Source organism: Arachis duranensis, chromosome 10 (assembly GCF_000817695.3).
Source record: "Arachis duranensis cultivar V14167 chromosome 10, aradu.V14167.gnm2.J7QH, whole genome shotgun sequence".
In the NCBI taxonomy this organism is placed as follows: Eukaryota; Viridiplantae; Streptophyta; class Magnoliopsida; order Fabales; family Fabaceae; genus Arachis; species Arachis duranensis.
The window spans coordinates 82,510,409-82,536,834 of NC_029781.3; the positions used below are offsets into that span (position 1 = coordinate 82,510,409).

The 26,426-nt window shown below is 36.9% G+C and overlaps 2 protein-coding genes and 1 non-coding gene across 3 annotated transcripts in view; 1 reads left to right on the plus strand and 2 right to left on the minus strand.

The window, feature by feature from the left end:
• Window positions 1-7,567: 7,567 nt before the first annotated feature.
• On the minus strand, window positions 7,568-7,674 carry LOC127743701 (small nucleolar RNA R71). Its single transcript, XR_008005085.1, has one exon. It is a non-coding gene; the product is annotated as a small nucleolar RNA R71 (small nucleolar RNA).
• Window positions 7,675-19,633: 11,959 nt separating this feature from the next.
• On the minus strand, window positions 19,634-22,340 carry LOC107470501 (uncharacterized). Its single transcript, XM_016089903.3, has 5 exons — window positions 21,773-22,340; window positions 20,691-20,768; window positions 20,526-20,588; window positions 20,372-20,440; window positions 19,634-20,281 (listed from the first exon to the last, which is right to left on the minus strand). Exons 1-5 carry the CDS (start codon window positions 22,082-22,084, stop codon window positions 20,129-20,131), a joined length of 675 nt encoding a protein of 224 aa, XP_015945389.1. The 5' UTR covers window positions 22,085-22,340; the 3' UTR covers window positions 19,634-20,128.
• A 1,054-nt stretch (window positions 22,341-23,394) lies between these two features.
• LOC107470431 (uncharacterized) overlaps window positions 23,395-26,426 on the plus strand; it is a 13,548-nt gene continuing 10,516 nt past the window's right edge. Inside the window, exons 1-3 of the mRNA XM_016089834.1 lie at window positions 23,395-23,411; window positions 24,229-24,401; window positions 24,958-25,042. Of these exons, the coding sequence (XP_015945320.1) occupies window positions 23,395-23,411; window positions 24,229-24,401; window positions 24,958-25,042 (275 nt within the window). The remainder of the gene's footprint in view (window positions 23,412-24,228; window positions 24,402-24,957; window positions 25,043-26,426) is intronic.

The following is a 26,426-nucleotide window of genomic DNA, read 5'->3' on the forward strand; positions in this document are numbered from 1 at the left end:
TACTACTATTTTATATTCAATTCAAGCTTATTCTTGTTCTAAGATATTCACTCGTACTTCAACCTGGTGGATGTGATGATCCGTGACACTCATCACTATCCTCCCTTATGAACGTGTGCCTGACAACCACCTCCGTTCTATCTGCTAGAGCTTGAGTGTGTATCTCTTGGCCTCCTGGTTCACGATGCATGGTTGCCTCTCCTGACAATAGAGCTTCCATTCTGTGTGATCAGAGTCTTTGTGGTATAAGCTAAAATCACATGGGTAGCATTCTTGAGATCCAGAAAGTCTAAACCTTGTCTGTGGTATTCCGAGTAGGATCTGGGATGGAATGACTGTGATGAGCTTCAAACTCACGAGTGTTGGGCACAGTGACAGTGTGCAAAAGGATCAATGGATCTTATTCTGACATGATCGAGAACCGACAGATGATTAGCCATGCGGGAAACCGTAGAGGACCATTTTTATTGAGAGGATGGATGGTAGCCATTGACAATGGTGATCCACCTACATACAGCTTGCCATGGAAAGGAGTATGAATGATTGGAAAGCAGAGGCTCAGAGGGAACAAAGCATCTTCATACGTTTATCTAAAGTTCCCACCAATGAATTACATAAGTATTTCTATCCTATTTTATGTTCTACTTCATTCTTTTAATTATCAAAACCCCATAACCATTTGAATCCGCCTAACTGAGATTTACAAGATGACCATAGATTGCTTCAAGCCGACAATCTCCGTGGGATCGACCCTTACTCACGTAAGGTATTACTTGGACGACCCAGTGCACTTGCTGGTCAGTTGCACGAAGTTGTGTATCACGATTTCGTGTACCAGAGGAAAATAACTTTTTCTCGAAGGGAAAACGTAATTAAGCAGAAAATCCACTCAGCAATGAAAGTACTTGCTGATGTGAATGATTTGCAATGAATTGAATGTACAGAAGAATGCATATAATCACCCATCTGAAGAATGAGGAGCAGGAGATCCGATGTGATTTGTGGGAGGAAAAGGTTTTTCCTTTTTAAAAGAAAACCTAGAACCAGAGAGGGAGACATTTATCTTTTTGAAGAAAAAGCTAAATTGGGTGAAAATTCCACGTCGGTGATGATTCCTCTTGTATTCTAGTTTGTATAGATATATAGACACATACATCAAGGACTTCATCTCATTAATTAGCTTGTGCCTACCAGCTATTTGACAAATTGTTCTACAGGTTCTTTCAATATCTCATGGCAGAAAACACTCACTTGAAGGATCTAGATGATGGATTAAAAAATGCCCACAATGAGATCAAGAATTTGTATGCATTGATGTAGCAAAAAGCTTATGAACAACGCTCTTTTGTGGTAAAGCTAGCGAAAAAACAACACGTATTCTCAATGACCATAACTGACAATTTCCAAAAGCAGTTTGTTAGGATAAAGACGATCATTGAATCCTCCTTCAAGGATCAGTGAGACACTCATGCCCATGATCCGAACTCTCCGACCACCTCCATTATGAATCACACCATCATAAGCCCGAGAAGGCTCGATTTTGATTTTTTCAAATTGGATGGCAACAATGCTTTGTGTTGCATATTTAATGCAGACCATTTCTTTGATTATTATAATACACCCAAACAAGAGAAATTGGTGGTTGCTGCCGTTCACATAGACAAAGGAGTTGTTTTATGGTTCCAAATGATGCAAAGAAACCAATCATTTACAACTTGGTTCGAGTTAAAGAGAACAATAGAAATTGAGTTTAGTCCTTCCATGTTTGATTGTCCTCGAGCTGCTCTATTCAAGCTTACTCAACAAGGGTAGTAGGGGATTACTACCTTGAATTTACTGCTCTAGCAAATAGATCATAGATTAACCCCCTTAAAGCATTGTTTGATTATTTCATTAGTGGCCTTAAAGCAGATATTAAGAGAGATATGATAGCTCAATGCCCAGACTCTCTCATTCATGAAGTTTTACTAGCCAAATTATATGAAGAATAATACACCACCACCTTTAGAACACTCTATGTTCCCTCCATAAATAGACAAAACCTTACACACAACACCAATTCCAACAACCAATACCACTACCCAAAGTTCTAAACCATCTCTACCATCACTTTTACCCACTCTCGACACCAAACCCTTCAATAAATAAGTAAAAAGTATCCCTAGCTGAGATGTAATTGAGATGTTACAAAGGTTTGTGTTATTGGTGTGATGATAAATCCTTCTTCAATCATAAATGCCCCAACAAAGGTTTCATGGTCCTACAATTGGAAGAATTTTCCTAGTGCAATGTTGATTTAGATGAGACAAACATAACCCATGAAGACAAGCCACTTGAACCTCTACCACAACAGTTGAATGTGGCTCATCTCTTCTCATGTAACGCCATGCATGGCATTCCACCTGTGGAAATCATTCGGTTCACAGCTTCAACTAAAAGGGTGAAAGTGCAAGTTCTTATTAACGGTAGAAGTTCGGATAATTTCTTGCAGCCATGCATTGCAAAATTTTTGCAACTTCCTATTGAAACTTGAACACAATTTTGCGTAACTATTGGAAATGGACAATTAATGGATGTGAAAGGGCTAATGAAAGATATAAGCATTTTGGCTTAGGGACACACACTGGACATGTCAGTTCATCTTCTTCCATTTAAAGGGGCTGATTTAGTTTTGGGTGGGGCATGACTAAAGACCCTCAAAGAACATTTGGCAAATTATGATGCTCTGCAGATTCAATTCTTTCACCATGGTAAATTAATTACATTACAAGGGGAGCATAACATTTTACCTCAAAAAGCACAATTTCATCATATTCGTAGGTTGCGTAACACATATGCTATAACTGAGGCTTATACCATGTACATCACACCTACACAAACAGAGAAGCAAGTAGAGAATTTTCCTACCTCACCATAAGACATGAAACCAAAGCTAGTATTAATACTTCATAGCTATAAGGAAATTTTTGAAAAACCTATGTGCTTGCCACCACCAAGGTCTAATGATCATTGTATTCCATTGATCACAGATGTGACACCGGTGAATGTAAGAGCTTATAGATATCCTCATAGCCAAAGGGAACAGATAGAACTGATGATTAGAAAAATATTACAAGATGATATTATACAACCTAGTAATAGCCATTTTTCTTCTCCAGTATTGCTAGTAAAAAAGAAAGATGGCACTTGAAGATTTTGCACAGACTATAGGGCCTTAAATACAATTACAATCAAAGATTTATTTTCTATTCCAACAGTAGATGAGCTTATTGATAAACTATTGGGGCAAAATAATTCTCTAAATTAGACTTGAGGTCAGGGTATCACCAGATTTTGGTCAACCCAGATGATAGGCATAAGACAACATTTCAAACTCATCTAGGGCATTATGAGTGATTAGTGATGCCGTTTGGACTCACTAATGCTCCAGAAACATTTCAAGCGTTGATGAATGATATTTTTCAGAATTTTTTGAAAAATTTTGTGATAATTTTCTTTGATGATATATTAGTTTATAGCCCATCATGGCCCCTACATCTCCAACATCTTCAAAAGGTTCTAGAGGTTCTAAAGAAGGAATCCCTTTTTGTAAAATTATCCAAATATTCATTTGGTAAATTGGAGATTGATTATTTGGGTCATACCATCAATGGCAAAGGAGTCAACATGGAGAAAGATAAAATGCAAGCTGTGGCAAATTGGCTAACTCCTACTAATTTGAAATAGTTAAGAGAATTTTTGGGTTTAACAGGTTACTATAGATATTTTATCAAGAGATATGCAACTATAGCTAACTCTTTAACTAATTTACTAAATAAAATTCTTTTGCTTGGAATCAAGAAGCTACTGAGGCATTTGACAAACTCAGGAGTGTTATCACAGCATCACCAGTCTTAGCATTACCCAACTTTTCACAACTTTTTACATTAGAAATAGATGCTTCAAGTAATGATATAAGTGTTGTGTTAAGTCAAAATGATAATCCCATTACATACTTCTCGAAGAAATTATCTTCAAGGATGCAGAAACAATTTGCTTATATAAGATAAATTTATGCCATCATTGAGGAAATTACCAAATTTAGACACTACCTGCTGTGGATGAGGTTTGTAATTAAAACGGATCAACAAAGCTTGAAGTCTCTTCTTGATTAGCCCTAACACACACCAGAACAACAGAAATTGATCCATAAATTCATTGGATATAATTTTGAGATTCAATATAAGTCAGAAAAGAAAAATATCCCTGCAAATGCATTATCGAGAAGCTTCTTTGGCGCATGATCAGAATTAAAAGTTGATGGGTTCCAACAATTGCAGTATGCAATAGCAAATGATGAGGAATTATCCAAAATTAGGCGGCAGTAATGTATCAACCATTCGCAACAAGCACCATTTTATTACTCGTTAAAAATGGGGTATTATTGTGGAAAGATAGAATTGTAATATCGGCTAATCCCGAGCTATAACAATCTACTATACAAGAATTTCATATCACAAAAGTGGGTGGACACTCAGGTATAGCTAGAACTATGGAGAGAATTTGTGCACGATTTTATTGGTCAAAGATGCAACAGAAAATTAGAGAAATTGTCCTCAATAATGTAATATCTCAAAAGAAAAAACAGCTACCAACAGGGCTACTGCAGCCACTACCTATTCCAACTCAAGTATGGGAAGACATTTGCATGGACTTTATTATAACTTTGCCTCCAATTCACTCTTACACTTTTGTCATGGTAGTAATTGATAGACTCTCTAAATATGCACATTTTATTATTTTAAGAGACGAATTCAATAGCTTTATGATGGCTGAGATTTTCATAAATAATATAGCTAAACTTTATGGCTTTCCGAAGACAATAGTTTCAGGTAGAAACAAGGTGTTTATTAGCAGATTTTGGCAACAACTATTCAAATTACAAGACATGTCACTAGCGATGAGCTCCTCCATCACCCATAAACCGATGGTCAAAGTGAAGTTCTCAACAAGACCTTGGAAATATATCTAAGGTGCTTGATGAATCCATATTTGATGATAAATTTTGGTTAGAATTGAATGGATTTCATCATATAAACTTGCACTTATTCCCTTTAATAGTATGTTTTTGAATCTTCCTCCCAAATCGTGCTTCATTATAAAAATATGCTCTTTTGTGCTTAGTTTGATTTATTTTATTCCATTTGCCTTCCATTCGATGCCTTGATGTGTTTGTGAGTGATTTCGGGTGTATAAAGTAGGAATGGGTTGGAGAAAATGGAAAAAAGCATGCAAAGTGGAGGAAACTTGAAGAATCAAAGGAGATGAGCTCAAAGACTTATGCGTGTGCACAGCCTCTTGTGCGTCCGCACAGGATCCCAAGCAAAGCGCGTGGATCATTTCGAGTGCATCGCACGTCCCGTCAAGCATCGCCTAGTGTGCGTGTGCACAGCTACTTGTGCGTACGCACAGGTTGGGAATTTCGCGAAGTGTACGAACGCACACGTCTGTGTGTCCGCACAGGTGTCCACGCATGACATCATTAGAAAATCACGTGACTTGCGATTTGAGGGCTTTGGAGGCCCATTTTCTGAAGTCTTTTAGCTCATATTGGAATGAGAATGAAGAAAGAACATAGCATATCATTAGTATAGTTTTAGGAGTAGAGTAGAAGGTTTTTAGTTTTAGTTTTCTCTAAGTTTTCTTATCTTCTCCATTAGGGTTTTATTAGGGTTTTACATTCCAAGTGCCATTTCCATTTTTGATCATTGGATTTTGCTAATCTCTTTGTAAGTATTCTCTTGTTATTACTCTTTATAGTTATATTGTCATTACTCTTTTTTCTAATTCAAGTTATAGTTCAACTTTGCTTCTCTCTTGCAATTTCACCTTCTTGTTGATGAATTTAATGTTTGATGTTGGTTTTATGCTTTCTTATACTATTCTTGTTGATTGAGATCAATTGTTGCTTTTGGTTTCAAGTCATTTCTCATTTTCCTCATGTTTAAGCTTTTTGCCCACCAAATGTTTGACAAAATGTCAAACATGGTTTTAGGATAAATTTTTGTCTCTTGGCTTGGGAAAAGTGAGCACTTGGGTACCTAGAGTTGGAATGTCCAACATTTAGTGTCAATTCTTAGATTGTTAATTGTTCTTGTTCCCACTAACGCTAATTTGTTGGTAAGGCAATTAGTAAGCAATTTGTTTCTAATTTGTTCCCACTAACGCTCATTTAACTTACTTTCCGATGTGAGGGTTGATCAAGTGAGACTAATCCATCATAATCGTCATAGTTGTGGTTCCAACAAGGAAAGGACCCTTAGCTCACTCCAAGCCAAGACCCCTTTTTTTATGCTTTCAATCTTTCATACATTGCTATGTTAATCTCTTTTATACTTTACTTGTTTATATTACATAGTTGGTTCTTTAATTTCTTCATTAGTTCAATTATTACAATTTTGCATGTTCTTTTATTGCTTTATATGTTCATTTCTTCATTGACAACCCCTTGATCACTACAACCAGAATTTGCACACTCATTGTCCTTTGGTGATTCCTTGGGAGACGACCCGGGAGTCAAATACTCTCGATTTAAATTGGTTTTGAGTTGTGACACATCTTGTGAATTTCCAAATTGGTTGACGACCGATTATTGGGTTTGGGTCTATACTTGCAACATTAATCCTATTTTGAGAAATTCCAACTGATACAATTGGGCGTCGTCAAATTTTTGGCACCGTTGCCGGGAAATTCACTTTAAGTGCAATGAGTGCCATGATTTTGGTCGTGTAAATATGTGAATAGTGTGAATAGTTGATTTTTGGTTTGCTACTTGGCATTAATTGTAGATACTATTTTCCCTCTTTAGTTAGTCTTGGTAGTTATAGCTTGTCAAGATTAGTTCTTGTTTACTTGCCTACTTTGTTTTTGCCTTTCATAATTGCATGCTTTCATTGCCTCCTCAGTTGAATGACACGGTCGCTTCCAGACCCGAGCTTGGCCACTTTTGACCCGAAAATTGAAAGAAGTTTAACTCGTATAAGGCAAGCTCGGCGCCGGCTAGTTTTTGTGAATAGTGAAGCAGGCTCCCTTGAAGACCATTCCCATTCACTATCACCACCTCTCCGTGACTATCATTCTCCAATACGAGGAGACTCTATATTCATCTATGGGGACTACTGAACTGTCTTTGAGTGACTCAGGTGACACCGTCATGGCAGACCCACCTTGAAAGATTACCTTGAAGGAGGTTGGAGCTCCTTATCTTACCTTGCAACCACTTCAAATTCTATATCCGGCCTTGGATCCGAATTTTGAGCTTAAGTCTATCACAATCAACTTGCTCCCCAAGTACAATGGATTTCCTGGAGAAGATCCTCTGAAGCACCTTAAGGATTTCCAAGTTGCATGTGCAACTGCGAGAAGACATGGAGCGGATAAAGCCGCGGTGTTGGTCTTCGCTTTCCCTTTTTCTTTGGAAGAAAAAGCAAAGGAGTGATTTTATACTCAGCCGAGTGAAGTTAGATCCAATTGGGACTTGTTGCAGAAAGAATTTTTGGAGAAGTTCTACCCTCCCTAGAAAATAGACAGGCTGAGAAGAGAGATTTCTTGCATTATTCAACGGGATGGGGAGACTTTGTATGAATATTGGGAGAGATTTAAGAAGTTGCTGGAAGCTTTCCCTCACCACCGGATAGATGGGTTGGTTCTTATCAGTTATTTCTATCAAGGAATGCACCACCAAGATAAGCTTCTCTTGGATGCCGTGAGTGGAGGATCATTGACCAAAAACAAGACCGCAGTAGAGGAATGGAAAGTGATATCAGACTTAGCGGACTTAACTCAGCATTCAAGGGCAAGGAGTCCACAACCAAAAGCTTTAAGTGAGGTTTCTCCCTCCGGGGATGCAATTTTGACTAAGACTCTAGGTGAGATGACGATTTTGTTGAGGCAAATCACCCAAGGGCAACAAATTTCTCAAGCTTTGATGAATGCCCCACCTCAACCTCCTAGGATTGAAGGACCATCAAGGATATGTGGTGTTTGTGCTTGTACTACTCATTACACCGATGAGTGTCCTCAAATCCAAGAGGACACTACATTGGCGGTTGCTAACCCCTACCCACAAAGACCCAACTACAACCAAGGACCTTACCCACATAGAGGTAATCAAAACCAAGGGTGGAAAGATAACTCAAACCAAAGGTGGAATCAAGCTCCCCAAGCTCAACCCAATCAAAATGCTCAAGTCTACTACCATCAACACCCCCAAGGCTAACCACAATACCAATACCATACCAACAACCCCCACAATATCCATCTCAAGTGAATTATCAACATCCAAATAGTAGATCAAATCCTTCTCAAGTTAACCAAGTCCTTCCCTCCAATTAATCCCACATGAATGACACAATTCACACCTTCATGCAAGAACAAAGAGAGTTTCAAAAGAAACAAGATGCATACATGGCTACAATAGTCGAAGCCCTTACCCGTTTAACTCTCCCTCCTCAAACCACACAGAGCACCCAACCAGCTTCAACCTCAAGTAGTTTACCCTCCCAACCTCAACACAATCCTAAAGGAAGCATAAATGCCATTACTCTTAGGAGTGGTACTAAATTGGATAAGAATGTTGCTATACCTTCAAGGTTGAGTGAGGAGACAAACAATGAGGAGGTAGAAGATGAAGTTGAGGTGATGAGGAGTGAAGATGAAAATGTTGACAAAAGTGAGGAAGAACCACCAAGGGTCAAGGAGCCCAAGAGAAAGACCTTGCTTGAAGAGCTTTTGCCCATTCCATTTTCAACCTTAGCAAGAAAGCAAAAAGCAAGAAGATCTTTACCCAACTGTGGTGGAAGTTTTTGAGAAAGTTGAAGTTACCATCCCTCTCTTTCAAGCCATTCAACAAATGTCAAAATATGCCAAGTTCCTCAAGGATATTTGTACTCACAAAGACAAGCTTTGCAACCTCAACAAAAAGCCAGTAGATAATTCTATCTCTTCTTTACTTCCTGAAAAATGCAATGATCCCGGCTCATGTTTTGTTACTTGTTTAATTGGTGGAACCAAGTTCACGGACTGTATGTGTGATTTAGGGGCGTGTGTGAGCATCATGCCACTCCCCATCTATGAAAGATTGAACTTAGCACCCCTAAAGAGATCCAAGGTGAGGTTTGTGTTAGTCGACAAGAGTATTGTGTCAGTTGTGGGGATTGCAGAGAATATAATTGTCAATATTCAAGGATTGCTCTTTCCAGCTGATTTTCTCATCTTGGAGACCCCTCCTATTGACTCAACCAAGCCATCATCAATACTCCCTGGACGACCATTCTTGAAGACAACCCGTTTCAAGTTAGATGCACACTCAGAAGTCTATTCTTTTGAGTCGGATAGCAAGTTAGTCAAGTTCACTTTGGAGGAGTCTAACAAACCCATTCTTGAAGCTTGCTCTATTTTTGGATGCAACATAGTTGAAGACAAAGTGACTGAAGATGACAAGGAGCAAGGGAAGGAGGATAGTGCCAAAGAGTCAAAGGATCTTGCTCAACTAAAGCAAGCCAAGAAGTTGGAGATTTTCCTCCTTGGGGAACTTCCTAAGTGACCAATGAAGCCATGCAAGTCCAACTTAAGACTCTAAACCAAAGTGCTTGGTGGGAGGCACCCCACCATGGTAACATTTTCCAATTCTATCTCTTGTTTATAGCTTTCTTGAACTATTTGTTTTCTTATGTTATAATGCTTAGATTAGATTTGGTTGGATAATTTTGAGTTGTATAAGTTGAATCACTTGTGGATTATGATTTTTTGCTTGTTTGAATGATATGGGATTGATATGTTGGTGTGCTAAGGTTGGGAACCTTAGTTTTTAAGAGAAAAGAAAATTCTTAAACAGGGCATCTGTGCGTACGCACCACGCTATGCGTGCACACAACTTGTGTTTTTAGGCCCCTGTGCATCCGCACACGTCTTAGCATGTCCTCTGGTCGCAGCGCCAACGCAGCCTGTGTGTGCGCGCTGCCTCATTTTCTCCGATCTGTGCATGCACACACCTACGTGCGTACGCACGAGTCCCTTTTTGCGCTTCATCTGTGCAGCCGCACAGACATATGGGCCCGCACACCCTTTGTTAGCCCCTCTGGTGGGGGTGATGGAACGACCTGTGCGTGGGAACAACCTCCCCTATTCTCACCCTCTGTGCGTGCGCACGGACCTGTGTGCGCACGCACACCTGCTTTAAAAAAAACTTGTGCATAACAAAGTATAAAATAAAGAGTTAAATAAAGGATGCACATGCCATATTTGAAAAGAAAATGCATGAGTGTGGTGAGATAGAAAAAAAAAAGAAAATGGGTAGATAGGTTATATTGTTAAGTGTATATAGGTGATATAGGAATAGGTGGACACTCAAGCTAATCAAAGAACTAATTCTTTAAGTCCACTTAACCATATTTCATCCTACATGAACCCTAGCCCCATTACATCCCTCTAAAGACCTCATGATAATTGTTATTCATGCATTAAATACTAGTTTATTGTTAGATGGCTTGAAAATCTTTGAAAAGCATGATGAAAGGAGAATTGAGTGGTTAAACCTTAAACACTGAGAGAACTGAGTGGATACACATCCAGTGAGGGGTTCGATAGCTCAATTCTATGTTCTTGCTCCTTATATTGTTTCCTCTTGCAAGTTGTTTGATTGAATAATTTTGAAAATTTCGATTCAATTCTTTGGACATTGATCTTAATGCATGAACTCTTTGCATTGGCCTTCAAGCTTTCTTATGATGGATTGGAATTTCATGGTTTGTTTCTACCAACTCTCGTCGTAGCACATTTTGGCTATCACCCATAAGATAGTTGCATGCATTTAAGTAATATATAGCATAAGTCATTTTTCCTTTCATCTATCTCCTTTGAGTGTGTTTAGCATGAGGACATGCTAGTGTTTAAGTGTGGAGGAATTGATGAATCCATATTTGATGATGAATTTTGGTTAGAATTGAATGGATTTTATCATATAAACTTGCACTTATTCCCTTTAATAGCATGTTTTTGAATCTTCCTCCCAAATCGTGCTTGATTATGAAAATACGCTCTTTTGTGCTTAGTTTGATCTATTTTATTCCATTTGCCTTACATTTGATGCCTTGATGTGTTTGTGAGTGATTTCAGGTGTATAAGGTAGGAATGGGTTGGAGAAAATGGAAGAAGAGAATGCAAAGTGGAGGAAACTTGAAGAATCAAAGGAGATGACCTCAGAGACCTGTGCGTGTGCACAGCCTCTTGTGCGTCCGCACAGGAGCCCAAGGAGAGCGCGTAAATCATTTCGAGCGCATCGCGCATCCCGTCAAGCATCGCCTAGTGTGCGTGCGCACAGCTACATGTGCGTACGCACAGCTACATGTGCGTATGCACAGGTTGGGAATTTTGCAAAGTGTGCAGACGCACACGTCTGTGCATCCGCACAAATGTCCGCGCATGACATCATTAGAAAAGCACGTGACTCGCAATTTGAGGGCTTTGGAGGTCCATTTGTGAAGTCTTTTAGCTCATATTGGAAGGGGAATGAAGAAAAGAACATAGCATATCATTAGTATAGTTTTAGGAGTAGAGTAGAAGGTTTTTAGTTTTAGTTTTCTCTAAGTTTTCTTATCTTCTCCATCAGGGTTTTATTAGGGTTTTACATTCCAAGTGCCATTTCCATTTTTTATCATTAGATTTTGCTAATCTCTTTGTAAGTATTCTCTTGTTATTACTCTTTATAGTTATATTGTCATTACTCTTTTTTCTAATTCAAGTTATAGTTCAATTTTGCTTCTCTCTTGCAATTTCACCTTCTTGTTGATGAATTTAATGTTTGATGTTGGTTTTATGCTTTCTTATACTATTCTTGTTGATTGAGATCAATTGTTGCTTTTGGTTTCAAGTCATTTCTCATTTTCCTCATGTTTAAGCTTTTTGCCCATCAAATGTTTGACAAAATGTCAAACATGGTTTTAGGCTAAATTTTTGTCTCTTGGCTTGGGTAAAGTGAGCAATTGGGTTCCTAGAGTTGGAATGTCCAACATTTAGTGTCAATTCTTAGATTGTTAATTGTTCTTGTTCCCACTAACGCTAATTTGTTGGTAAGGCAATTAGTAAGCAATTTGTTTCTAATTTGTTCCCACTAACGCTCATTTTACTTACTTTCCGATGTGAGGGTTGATCAAGTGAGACTAATCCATCATAATCGTCATAGTTTTGGTTCCAACAAGGAAAGGACCCTTAGCTCACTCCAAGCCAAGACCCCTTTTTTTTATGCTTTCAATCTTTCATACATTGCTATGTTAATCTCTTTTATACTTTACTTGTTTATATTACATAGTCGGTTCTTTAATTTCTTCATTAGTTCAATTATTACAATTTTGCATGTTCTTTTATTGCTTTATATGTTCATTTCTTCATTGACAACCCCTTGATCACTACAACCGGAATTTGCACACTCATTGTCCTTTGGTGATTCCTTGGGAGACGACCCGGGAGTCAAATACTCTCGGTTTAAATTGGTTTTGAGTTGTGACACATCTTGTGAATTTTCAAATTGGTCGGCGACTGATTGTTGGGTTTGGATCTATACTTGCAATGTTAATCCTATTTTGAGAAATCCCAACTCATACAATTGGGCGTCGTCAGTGCTTTTGTTATGACAATCCGAAAAAGTGGTTGAAATTTTTGCCTTGAGCACAATCTTGGTACAATACTTTCTTTTATAATATCATTAAAATGACTCCTTACAAAGCATTATTTGAAAAGGAACCTCCAGGTTTATTGCGGTATAAAAAAGTCCAAATGATGAGCCAAATTTGTAAGCATAAGGTTGTTAGAAGAGCGAGACCAACTGCTTGGCAAACTTAAAAAAATCTCCATAAGGCTCAAAAATTTATGAAAGACCATGCTGATGGGAAGAGAATACATTGGGAATTAGAAGAGAGAGACTTGGTTTTAGTTAAGTTGCAGCAATACCAGCAACCGTCACTAGCATTTCAAAAGAATCAGAAGCTTGGACTGAGATTTTTATGCCCTTTAACATACTCCGTAAGATTAGCCTTATTGTCTACAAGTTAGAGCTTCCTAAGTCAGCAAGAATTCATCTTGTTTTTCATATTTTGTTGCTAAAATATTCAAAGGAGATGACATACAACAATATTTGCCTCTTCCTTTCACAACATGTGAGCAAGGTCTAGTTTTGTAGCCACAAACCATTCTAGCCACTAGAATAATTATGCAAGGCAACATTGAGAGTCCTCAACTTCTAATCCAATGGGAAGATAGTCCTAAAGAATTGGCAACTTGAAAAAATGCTACAAAATTTCTCAAGTTGTTTCCTTACTTCAACCTTAAAGATAATGTTGCTTTTAACGGAGAAGGTATTGTAACAAAGAAAGACAATAAAGAGGAACAACAAAGTCATTTTCACAATGGAATAGTGCCAAATGCAGAGTTTGTTATGAAAAAAAGACAGATGACCCATGAACCACAAGCTCAAATTGTGAGAAAAAGTACTAGGCTGAAAATAACAAATACTCAATTGAGAAGCTATATTCATTAGGCATTAAGTGGTATTTTTTTCTTTCTGATATCTTCTTCCTCTCTCATCTTTTTATCTCAGTTTATCTTTTCTTCACATTATTCTTATTCTAATTCATACACTTGTTCTTCAGTTTATCTTTTTCTTCATTCATCTCGTCAATATATATATATATACACATCAAGGACTTTATCTCATTAATTAGCTTGTGCCTACCCGCTGTTTGATAAATTGTAGGGGTGTAAGTTATCGAACTGAACCAAAATTTACTGCAAAACCGAACCGAAATTTACAACAACCGAATGAAAAACCGAAGAAATTATTTTTTTGTTTTTTCGAATTAAACCGATCGGTTCGATTCGGTTTTTGGTTGGCTCAGTAAAAATCGAACCGAACCAAACCGAATCGAAATATTGGTTCAGAAATGCTTGTTTTTACACATTTGCCCTTTAACCTAATATGCAAACCTCTAACCTCCCAATCCCAACTCAGCGCAGCCACAAGTCACAACCCTACAACACAATGCATCAGTAAACTAAGGTCCATCTTTCTCCTCTATGCCTGATTGCCTGAGACCCTGAGAGAATGAGAGCTTGAGAGAGCCAGAGAGCTGAGAGCTGAGAGCGCCGTCGTTGAGTCGCCATGAAGGACGTCGTCGATCTCCATCACAGGCGTTGCAGAGAGTTGTCTTCACGCCATCGTCTTGCCGTCGTCGATCTCCGTCTGAGCCGTTCTTCCCCGTCACCGAACAGCAGTCCTCGTTGCCGTCCAGCAGTCTCCGTCATCGAGTAGTTCCTCTTCGTTGGCGAGAAAACCCCTGGTCCGAGCCTTTTCCTGCAACTCACAATGTCGTCTTCTGAGGTTGGTAACTCGATTTTTTCACAATTTGTTGTAACTTATTACTTATTAGATATTCTTGTTGCTAGGTTGATTGAAAATTTGTTGCTGTTGCTGTTCGTTGAATTGAAGAAGCTCTTTGTATATATATACTTCTTATCACAATTTTGATTATAAATCCACATGATTTAATTTTTTAAATTTTTACTTCTTTATATCATATCAATTAAGATTCCAATTCCGAATATTAACTCATATAACCAAAATAAAAAAAATTGGTGCTTACAGAGATATTTTACCTACTTTAGTCATTTCCCGGCCACTTGAATCCTAATTGCATTTTCTCTTTGATTAATCTTCAGGACTAGTTTTGTCTCCCTAGTCTTTGGTTTTTTCAAAATTTATTACAAGTTATTAGATATTCTTGCTGCTGGATTAATTTATGTTGGATTAATTTAGTGTTGGATTAGGTTATGAATTTGGGATATTTTAGTTAGCCACAAATTTTTAAACATTGTCATGTCCTTATATCTGCATTATGTCATGCAGTATCCCATACTTAATAAATCAGGTTTAGAGGCAAAAATGAACGTGAATAGTAGTACTCTTTAGTGTTTTCTAGCCCAATGGACTAATAATTACTTTGATGCAGGTTTGATAACACTAACACAAAAAGATTAATGGAAATCATGTTTGAAGAAGAGAAAAGAGATTTTGGATTTGATGTAAAGGCAATAGATTGGAAAGATTATATCACGAATGTTAATATTCCAGCTTTAAGGGAAGGGGAATGGGTACTTAGTGACTTGAACACGAGGGAATCTTCTTTATATCTCTATAATCTATCACTAGAGAGTAAATAAAGAGTTTAACCTTGTGAAAACCTTCTTCACACGTGATATTACTCAATTGTTTTATTTATTCCACCTTGTTTTGAGTTATCAATCTAAACAGTACTTAATTTAGAACCATGGCTCTTTCACAATGAAGCTTAGAGATAGGTACATGGCACATGGGTTTACATTTGATCTGATAGTACATTACAATTTCTTCATGCAATAATTTAGGCAAGTAGCACAAAGGCAATCATGCAGATTATTGCAGTAGGGTCCAATTATGAGATCAACATGGCTGCAAGATTTGTTGTTGTGGCTTAAATTGGTTGTATATATATGTTTCACAATTTGTTGTTGTGGTTTAATTTGGTTGCATATAATTAATATATTTCACAAGTTTGAATGCTAAATTTGTTACTGGAAACAATACTCTTTGTGATGTTGATGAGTTAAAATGCTAATTTTTCATTGTTATGTTTATATATATGCAGCCAACAAGCAATGAATAGCCCAATGAACTGACGCCTGGTGTGTATTCAGATTAAGCATGGTGGCTGTTTGGTTTTTATTTGTTTTAAAGTGACTGTTTCGGTTTAAAGTGTGTTTATTTTTGTCGTTTTGCTAGACATTTTTAGTTGTCTTTGTTTTATGTTTAATTAAGTTGAATTTGTATTGAATTTGGATGTGATATACTCTTGTTATTCTAGTTTATTGAAGGTTTTAAACTTCATTTTATGGTAATTTAAATTCTGATCATTAGGTATAAAAAACCGAAAAAACTGACCGAACCAAACCGCTGTTGGTTCGGTTCGATTCGGTTCGGTTGTTCAAACAGCAGCCAACCGAATGGTTAGTATCATTGTAGAACCGATCAGGTCGGTTCGGTTAGTTTTCAATCCAAAACCGAACCAAACCGAATCGATTACACCCCTAATAAATTGTTCCATGAACCCACAATTTTTTATTATTAAAACCAAGTTTTTGTGGTTTGCTTTAATTTAAAACCAAACAAAATTTTTTTGACTTTTAAATGGTAATAATTGATTCTTGAGTCAATTGGTTGACCTCAATCAAACCTATCTTAACCGTCGGGACAATATCAGGCCAAACTGGCTTGAATAATTACTTATATATAAATTGGTTAAAACTAATTTTATATATATATATTGATTTAAACTGATTATAAAATCAAAACTTATTCAATTTTAGTGAATTCGTTTAAAGTTGTGCACTGAACTATAAGGTAATTTGAAACCAATTTATTATGTAAAAAAATAGCTTAATACAAATTTCAAATTATTTATAATAGTTTGATACATTTTCAATTCAATTTGTAAAACATTTTACCATAAACACCGGCCTTCGGGGTGGGTCCTAGAGCCTATAGGATTGATTTACGAAATATGGCACAAGTGCACAATCATTAATCACAAGTTCACAACGCGTCCCTATTTTACAAAAAAGAAGGCAAAATATGACAAAAACGAAATAGAATTTGAATTATTCTAGTTCGATTTCTCTTGTATTCTAATTTTGCCCCACATATATGCACTTGCCTATTATAATTTGTGCATACTTAATGCAAGGTTTCTGAAATGAAGAGTTACTGTGATCTTAATATGGCTTGAGTTAAAACTAGGGTAGAAGAGTAACCTGCGAAGATATTCTAGTATTTAAGTCAGTAGTATTTTAAGGTGTTATTTGTGAAGTTTTCTTTTTTTTTTCGCTATAAGAAAGTAACCAGATGCAGTCGAATTTATCGGAGGATTTACCAAAAGAAACCGTCAGTAACTTGTTTATGTCAGATTTAGCGGCAGAATAAATCTGACGGTATAAATCTTGCGGTAACTGTTTACTGACAGATTTTTTTGTCCGCCGCTAATTAACAGCGAATTTAATGACGGATATAAACTTTTAATTGGTGAAATTGTGGAGCTTATTACCGTCGAACTTTTTCTCCTCGACAGGAAATCCGACGGTAAACTTAAATATTAATTTTTTTAAAATTTATTTGAAAATTCAACATATAATTTTAAATATTTAAATGTAATAATTTTTAAACTAAAAAAATTCAAAATTTTACAATTTCTTATAATAATTTGTTTATAATTTTTAGTTAAAAGTTCACAAACAAGTTCAAATATCAAAATACAAGTAAAAAATAACAGAAATCTCATTTGAGCATGAACAAATGAGAGCAAATCTTTTGGCATTTCATCTTCAGCCTCAAACTCCTCCACTAAGAATACTGCTCCTTTGTAATTCTTTTTTCTCAACAAATTCTTTATTTGTTCTTCATAATGTAATTTCTGATAACATATTACCTGGTAATATAGTTTAAGAAACAAAATAAATAAAAAATTTAATGAGCTATGACAATGAGAATGTGCATAGATGACTATTAAACGAAAAATGTTGCTTGCATTTTAAAAATCAATCCAAATTAAAGTAAGTTAAATAAACCATAAAAAATAGTTAGTTTAGTAATGGAACTCAATCAAAAATTCAAATCACAATGCAAAAGAAAAAAAGAGCACAATGAGATAGAGAGCACAATGCAAAGGGAAAAAAAGCAAGCCACAAAATAGATGTGAAAAAGAGACTAATCCATAGTAAATATATACAAATACTCAACATGCTGACTTTAAATCGAAGTATAAAATATACATCGGTCAATGGATAAGTTAAAAAAAAGCTTCAGTTATAAAGCATATATATGTCAATAGATAACGTAAAAAATTTCTACAAATAGATTACTTTTACTCTACACAAACTTGCTACTTGTTACTATTAATACTGATTTTACATTCTATTTATTAATACTGCTTGTTTCTATTAATACTGTTCATTTAATTGCAGGCCATGTATATAAAAAAACTTTCATACAAGATGATTCTACAAATGAAATACTCAATAACAAGATCAGCATAAGTGCTTATGAATTGACTAACAAACGATTGATTAACCACTGTAATATCAATATATCAGCCTGCTAACATATCAGCCTGCTAACAGCCTAAAATGCAAACTTGAAATTTACTAATTAGGCTGATCTTTTGATGAGCTAGAACCAGATATATTTGATGATTATAGTTCTTCTTTGACAATGTTATTCTGTAGAAAAAATAAAATAAACAGAGAATAATTTAGTACAAAGTTTCTAGCTATCTAAGCTATGAATGAAAAAGAGTCAACCACGCCAAAGGATAAGAGAATAAACATTTTAATTTTATCAACTAGGCAAACATCAATTTCGATTTCACCTATTTAATGTTAATTGATGAGCTTGTTGAGGACAATCAATTAAGAATCTTCTTTCGATATCAATAAATCAATGCAGTTAAGAACTATGACCCTGATAACTACGATAAACATTAACATTTTATCATCAATCTACAAATCTAGATCATAATACAATCTAAAAAAAAGCAACTAATTAATATAACATGATATAAGGAGGCAAAGAGATGTAGCGTTAGGGTTTAGCAAATACCACCAATGTCAAAAAAAAGAAGGAATGAAAGAAGACATACCTATATGAAGGAGGAAGGGTAGCATTGCAGTTGACGGAGGCAAGCGACGGCGACAGCAAACAACAGAGGCACTAACTCGCATGAGAAAAACAAGCTCCTCCATGGCAGAAACAAGCTCCAGGTTAACGCTCCTCAATGGTGACGATGGATGGAGTCGTGGGAAGTGGTCAACGACAACGAAACGGCATCGAATGGTGGCGATGGGGACTAACGGCGAAAGAGAAAGGGGAGAGAAGTGAGGTTAATGATGTTGCAGAAATGGAAGGGAAAGATTCGTAAATTTGAATTTAAGGTCGATTTTACCTGCAGATTTACCATCGAAAATCCGCCAGTAATGCACAACTTGTGATCAAAACGGTGCGTTTCATTTAATTACCTTACCGTCAGATTTTCCCCCTAAATCCGACAGTAATGATCGCGCAAATTTTTCTCTCTCTCTAATTATTATTGGCAAATTTACTGTCAAAAATCCGAATCTAACAATAATTTTTTTATAATTTATTTACCCAACAAATTTATTGTCAAATATGCCGGTAAATCATTTATTACCAAATCTACTAATATATCCCACCACTAAATCAGATAGTATTCAACATTTTTTTATAGTGTTGTTTGTTACACCTTTCCCATGTAACGTTTTAGGCATTTGTCTTTAATGCCATGATTTGGCTATATTCTGAGTTATTATAATTTACACCTTTTTAATAGTGTTTACATTAGACTTTAATGAGTTTGTAACGTAATATTATCGATTAATCGTAATCTCGGAGTTATTAATGTTGTCCAGAACACAATCATTAGAATCATGGTGATAATAATCAGTTCAAGTTTAAACTAAAGAATGCGAAGTGGAAACGGAAAATAACCTTAGTGGCAAATTAAAGTTAAAAGAGTAGATACTGGATAGCGTGGTGGAAATTTCAAATTTTGTTGCCAAGGTAATGTGATGGATGAACGATTACAAAATGCAGTTTCGTTGAAGTTGGGTCCACCAAAATCGTCGACGAATCTGGCACCAGCATGCATCAATCATAATATTACCCTAAACTCCAACATAGAATGGGCCATACGTCAAATGAGATTTCCTTGTAATGAAAGGAATCCAATTCCATGAGCTTTTCAACGTAACCTACAAAGAATGATACAATTTTACACTACCCAAAGAATCCCCACACCTTTTAAGAAATCTCGGAATCGGAGGAACCACTTAATGTCTATAACTAACCGAAATACTTTTCCAATTTATGGCTCTCACTTGTTTCTTTTTCATAAGATTTCTATTGGATTGAGCCTTCAAAATGCTCTCTCCATGTATCTGTACATTGATCCAGTTAAGATGACGCTGCAATGTAACCAACTCTACTCTCAACTCATCATTCGTCATCACAGGGCATCATGTTTAGATCTGGAATCAAGAATGAAGCTGCGTGTGATTTAGTTTCAACCAGGGCACCCAAAGAAGGCTTATAGCACTCTTCATCTGATTTTGAACTTGGATTCTTCTGATGTTTTAAGCTCATATCACGCTGAGATGAAATGGAATAGATAATAGGTATCATTGGCATTTTGCACTAAATTAAAATGGAAGAATGCCTTGAATGTTTACTTTACCGCACCTTGATCCTCTTCAGGGTCTCATTTTGGGCTCTCTGGGCTTCAAAGTTTGCATTTAAATTTTCTATCTCCTGATTAATTAATCAGCTTGATATTAGTAACCGCATGCTAATATGGAGATAACTTTTCTTTGACCATGCAAATAAAAAGATATACCTTTTTCAAATAAGTCCTCTCTTTGAGTAGGGAGGTCTCTTGTTCTTTTAGTTCTGCAAAGGTCTGAAAAATATACAATATGTAATGTAATGTAAGACAAGAGAAGAGAATCAAGAGATCATTTGATGAAAGATGCAACAAAAGAAAGGAGGTTCGTAGGTATACCTTTTTTCTTCTGCACTTGCTCGTTGGGATAGACGAGTTGACCGTGTATCCACTTGTGGCAGTAGTCGTAGCTGTACCCTGAAATTCAAATGGCAACAAGTGTTATGACACGTGTCCTGTGAATGAGAAGGACGTGGTTGCAAAGATTGCCATGTATTCGGGAACTTGGTTTTTTTTTGCGTATGGCAATGCCACTACATTCTACACCTCATTGAAGAAAACGGGGGTGGGGGCCACCTCCTAATCCTTAATGCTAAACATGTTAATTAAGGGGCACCAACTTCAACTACCGCCATTCCTTCTCATCAATATACCATCATCCCCGTGATATTCATTTATACCCCCCCACTACACCCACGGGTACACCAAGAACCAAACCTACCTCTTCTTCCACTCCACTCCACTACAATCCAATCCACACATAATAACTAAATCACCCTATGGAAGGGTCCCGCACAGTGAGATTAAGCATTCTAAATTAGTGAGAGTTAGCCCCAATTAGGAATCTATTTTTCCAGGTCAAATGGAAAACTGTGTCAGCGGAATCTTACTTGGACCTAGGAAGGGTGTTTCGGTCAATCAATAATCTCAGACGCCGGCGCTAGCCACTCCCGTTTCATCCGCTGACCACCCCCGAGGGCATTTCCGTCAACCTACTATTTCTTAATTTTAGATACGAAGGAAACAGAAAGCAACACATTTCCGTTTTAGAAAAGAAACACGGCAAACGGGAGCTATCTGCCACGCCACGATAGGCATCCTTCTCCATCCGTAATCCGTATCTCATTCTCAGGAACATAAATTGTAGTTTTTTAATTTAAAGTAAAAATAAAAAATAGAAAGGGAAAAAGAAAATAAAGTGGAGGTGAGTTGACAGATTTGCCCGGGAACTCGAAAACGATGCAAGCGTTCGGGAACTGATGGAAGGGTAAAACGGTAAATATAAAAACACCAAAAGGAAGCGTCATTCAGAAGACAAGAAAGAATGTCTGATGACGCCGCCAGATCAACCGCCGTGAGCTACCGTGTGCGTCACACGCACGCACATAGATGAGAGTTGAGAGAAAGAAGACGAGAACTACCTTGGATCTGGCGACGTTGTTGCGGGTGGAGTCTTCGTAGCCGTCGGCGGTGCCGCTCCAAGAGAGAGGCGTGGTGGGGCTGCGTCTGGTTGAAGCCGCGGCGTCGCAGCAGCGCGACGTAGGAGGAGTTGTCCTTGACCTAGAGCATGAACGCGGCTGCCTGAGACCCCATGTGAAGGGGAGAAGCTTAGAGTTGCTGTTGTTCTCGTCGGAGAGGGAGTTCTTGAGGCGGAGGAGAATGTTGACCACAAGGGTGTCGTCGGTCATGGCGGTGGTGACCCACTCGTCCTTGGCCATCAACGTCATCATCATCACTCAGTGTTTGACGATGGCAGAAGTCATATACTAAAGAGAAAAAGGAAGGGAGAGCGAGAGTGTGAGTGAGAGAGGAAGAAAGAAGAGGTAAGGGGAAGAAAAGATGAATAGAAAAGGAAGGAAAGATTTATATATATGAAAAGAAAAGAAGAGACACTAATAATAAAAATAAAATGATTAAAAAAATAGTAGTAGTATGTGGTTATGTATGTCATGTTATGTATAAAGGAGAGAGGTGAGGGTTATCGTGTGGCGGTGAAGAAGAATGATGAATGAAAGAGTTAATATTCGTTTTCGTCGACCTTAATTAGTTAAAAGCAGAGCAAAGAAAAGAGTTTCAGTCTTGGAGTGAGTGTGACTACCGTAGCCTCTCCTCACTCTTTCTCGCGCTTTTCCACCTCAGGGCCCACTATTTCCCATCTAGTAGTCTACACCCTTCCCTTTTATTTTTTTTTTTAAATTGCCAAAAAACAGAATATTTTAATAAAAAAAATTAAAAGTTAATAGTTAAAATAACCTTTGAAAAATACATTCATTTCCATTTTCGTTCATGGAAGAATAAATTAATCGAATTCGTCCTCGAAAGATAACTAACTTGATCACGTTCATCTTTCTGTTAATTTTTTACTAATGGTACTAACCAAGGTTACGAAAACCGAACCGATCATTGAATTGATCAAGTGACAGATTTAATGGTTTAATGGTTCAACCGAAATTGAATCGGTTTCATTAAATATATAATAAAATTATTAATAAAACTCCAACTCTCCCATATGTGAATTTCTGTAATTTCTATAAGTCAATCTCTTTGCAAAACATCTAAAACATGTACCCAATCTAAGAATCATAAACATAATTCAACCAAATCATATGAAGCTATATAGCAAATTCAATACAGAATTGTGGCAATGCTTTTATTTTGAATCAATAACATTAAAACAACAATTCACCAAAACAAATACAACAGGTTGGATTTAAAAATCAATCTCAGTCGAATTCATAAATTAAACAATTGAATTTGTGACTCAATCTCAGCAAAATTAATTTAATATGAACAAACTGAATTCAAATAAAAATTCAAAACATTAATATCTCAAAATTCAGCAGAATCATCAATAATACATCATATGCATGTTCAGAATAACTTTCAAATTTCATAGGGATAGAATCAGGAAAACAGAATCAGGGAGTGTTAGAGACTGAGACTTGAGACCTGAGAGGGTTGAAGGCTTGAATCAAAAAAGAAGAAACTTGAGAACTGAGAACTGAGATCTGAGACCTGAGAGGGTTGAAGCAGAGACTACGACATGAGACACGATGAAAGGTAATCGCTTTGACTTCGAGACTCCACGCGAAGAAAAGAAGCAACGACGGTGAGACACGGTTTGGAGCATAGAAGCAGAAACAACGCCAACGAGGAAGGGCGAAGGAGGAACGACGAGGAGGGGAGAGCGACGACGACCCACGGCGAGGAGCAGCGAAGTGGCGCGACCCACGGCGACAAAGCGAGCTCGGACAGAGAGGGCCACAAATAGAGAAGGGGTCGGCGATGAGTTTAAGCTCTGAAATGGGATAGTGGGTGGTGGCTATTCTTGTAATTCAAAGAGAGGAGAGGATTATGGGTGGGACTAGGGTTTTCTGGTGGGTATGAGTGAGAGAGAGAGACAGAAAAGGGTGGGGTGGGGATTGGGGCCTTTCTTTTGGTTCAGCTTGTTTACGTTCGTTTGGCCTTTCTTTTCTATTTTTTTTCACCTTCAAAACGAAGCTGTTTAGTAGTTTAATTTTCAAACCAAAAACCACTAAAAACCGGACGGTTCTCTTGATTCACCGATTAACTGCCGGTTCGATCGATTTTCTCACCGATTTTTGCCAGGCAATTTCTGATCTTACCTAGACCGGCGAGGTGATCGGTTTTTGGTTTTTTCAATTGAACCGGCCGGTCCGGTTCAGTTTTCAGAACCATGGTACTAACAGAGAATGACATGGCAGTTACCTTTTTTTGTTAAAGCCTGAAACTAGGCAATCCCAAACCCGAAAAAATGAACCCTAATCACTACCTAACCCAATTTCCTACTAAAACTCCCTCACTGATCATCTTCTCCTGCTTCTTTATGGTGAAACACTGCGCCAATCCTCTATAGCAACGGTTCTGCCACCACTGCCTCAGTTACGGTTGGTCCTGGCGCCACCGATGATTCTACTTTCATTGCCTCCACCCATGTCTCTACTCCCGCTACCGACGCCTCTACTCGCACTGCTGTTGCTGACGCCTCTGCTGCCTTCGCTGACTCCGCTTCTGCCGCTGCTGATGCCGGTGTGACCTCCAAAATTGGCCCCCATCTCCGCTTCATTTCTGCTGTCACACTCACACAATAGCTATGCTTCGAGCTCTTCCATGCGAAGAAGGAAGAACGATGAGGCAAGTGTCTTGTGAAATACCCCAAATAGAGATGACACCATTGTCCTAGTCAACGACGACGGATTTGAATTGAAGCTACTCAAGGGGGTGGTGTGAGCCAATTCGAGAAGCCAGATTTATTATTACTACTTGTCTTGTTCTCTTCTGGTTCTGCCTAACCCCACTTCTTCATCTATATATCCATTTCTCTTTGATAAATCAAGAGAAGAGAGGGACAACTTCCCAATTGATGAAACAGAATTCTTGTTATTGGCATCATTAATTTCACGATCCATTGTTGTGTTTGACCAAGTATCCATGAAAACCTTTAATTTATCAGATTGGAAAGTTTCCATAGGAACCAGAATAGGATTAATGGAAGTTTGAGAGCACTTGTTGTGTTGTTGATGCACATTTCAAGCTCCAGAATTGACACACTAACAATACTCTATGACTACTCTAATGGTTGCAGATGATATGGTGATCTTCTTCGTCTTGGTGTTGGTAGATCATGGGTTAGGAAAGCAAAGAATGAGAGTGAAGAAGAATCTTCGACTGTTTTAAGGGTAAAACGACGTCGTTTAGCAAGTTGTGATGTCCCTTCACGTTTCAAGTTAGCAAACCGTTAACGGTAGTGTCAAAAAACTAACGGAAGGATGAACATAACCAAGTTGGTTATCTTTTGGGGATGAAAATAGAGATTGATGTATCTTTGAGGGACTATTTTGACTATTAACTCAAAAAACTAATTACTATTGATTTAAATATAAAATCTAATTTTTAAGAAAAATGTAATTGATGGTAAAAAATGGATTTTTTTATTATCAGTGGTTTTGACTATAAAAATAGTGTTTCGACTATAAAAATAGAAATAGATAAGTCGAAGTCGAAAAAAGATGGTACAAAGAGCGTTGGATCGAAAAGGTAGTTATTTATTTTCTTTGATCATCATGACTTGCTACTTGACCTTCAAATTGAGTGGAGGATATGGATGCGAAATCTGAGCAGCAAATTAAAGAAACATAGAACTTTGAAGACCAAGAAAGACGTGAATATCAAAATTTGGGGGTCAAAATTCTTTACGTTCAAGGTAAGGTCATAGCTGAGGAAAAGGAGGAACTTAAGATAGTAGATAAACATGCTCCATAGCAAGTCTATTTTCATGATCTATAAATAATAAAAATTCAGAAGAGTTTAGAGACTTCAATCATAAACACTAGATCATCACACAAACTTATAAAAGTTTCAGTCTCTGCGACGCGACGAAAGAACATGAAGTGCAAGTGCATGTCAGTGTTAAAAGTCAATTTTTAACTTGTTTCCTTTTGTTTATTTGATTCAGTTTCATTTAATTTCTTTGAATTTTGTTATTTCTTTGTTTAAATCAATATTTGGTTCTTTCTCCATTTAATTATTTATTCTTTTATTGTTTATCATAAAATTTACCACTAGCAATTTTGACATAAATTATCTTGACAGTAATTAAATAATTTTTTGGTCGAACTCACTATTTTTTAGAGAAATTATATCTATTTCACGATAGTTATATTTTGATACAAACTCATTTCGACATCACCTGTCGAAATCGACAAAAAAAAAAACGAGTAAAACAATATCACACAAGTTTCTTTCAATTGTCTAATTTAAGTGGGTGTTTGGATTGTAGTTTATCAAACTGGAGTTTGAATAAAAGTTATTTTATAGAATTGATTTTGAATAGAAGTAAGTTTGTACCAACATGATTTATGTTTGGCAACTCTATACTAAAATTGATTTTGATAAAATAAATATTGTTTGGATAATATTAGTTAAAATTACTTTTAAATAGATAATTACTAAAAAGGACATGATATTAAATTATAATATTTATTTTTATGCATGTTTATTTTTTTATACTTTTTTCTAATATATTTTTTATATAGTATATTTTTACTATTCTTT

Excerpts from the sequence above, each read along its gene's own strand:
- LOC107470501 (XM_016089903.3), bottom strand. The coding sequence starts at position 22,084 with ATGATGATGACGTTGATGGCCAAGGACGAGTGGGTCACCACCGCCATG. Across the intron at positions 20,769-21,772 it reads ACAACGTCGCCAGATCCAAG|GGTACAGCTACGACTACTGC; the intron begins GTAGTTCTCGTC and ends TTTGAATTTCAG. Across the intron at positions 20,589-20,690 it reads GCAAGTGCAGAAGAAAAAAG|ACCTTTGCAGAACTAAAAGA; the intron begins GTATACCTACGA and ends TATATTTTTCAG.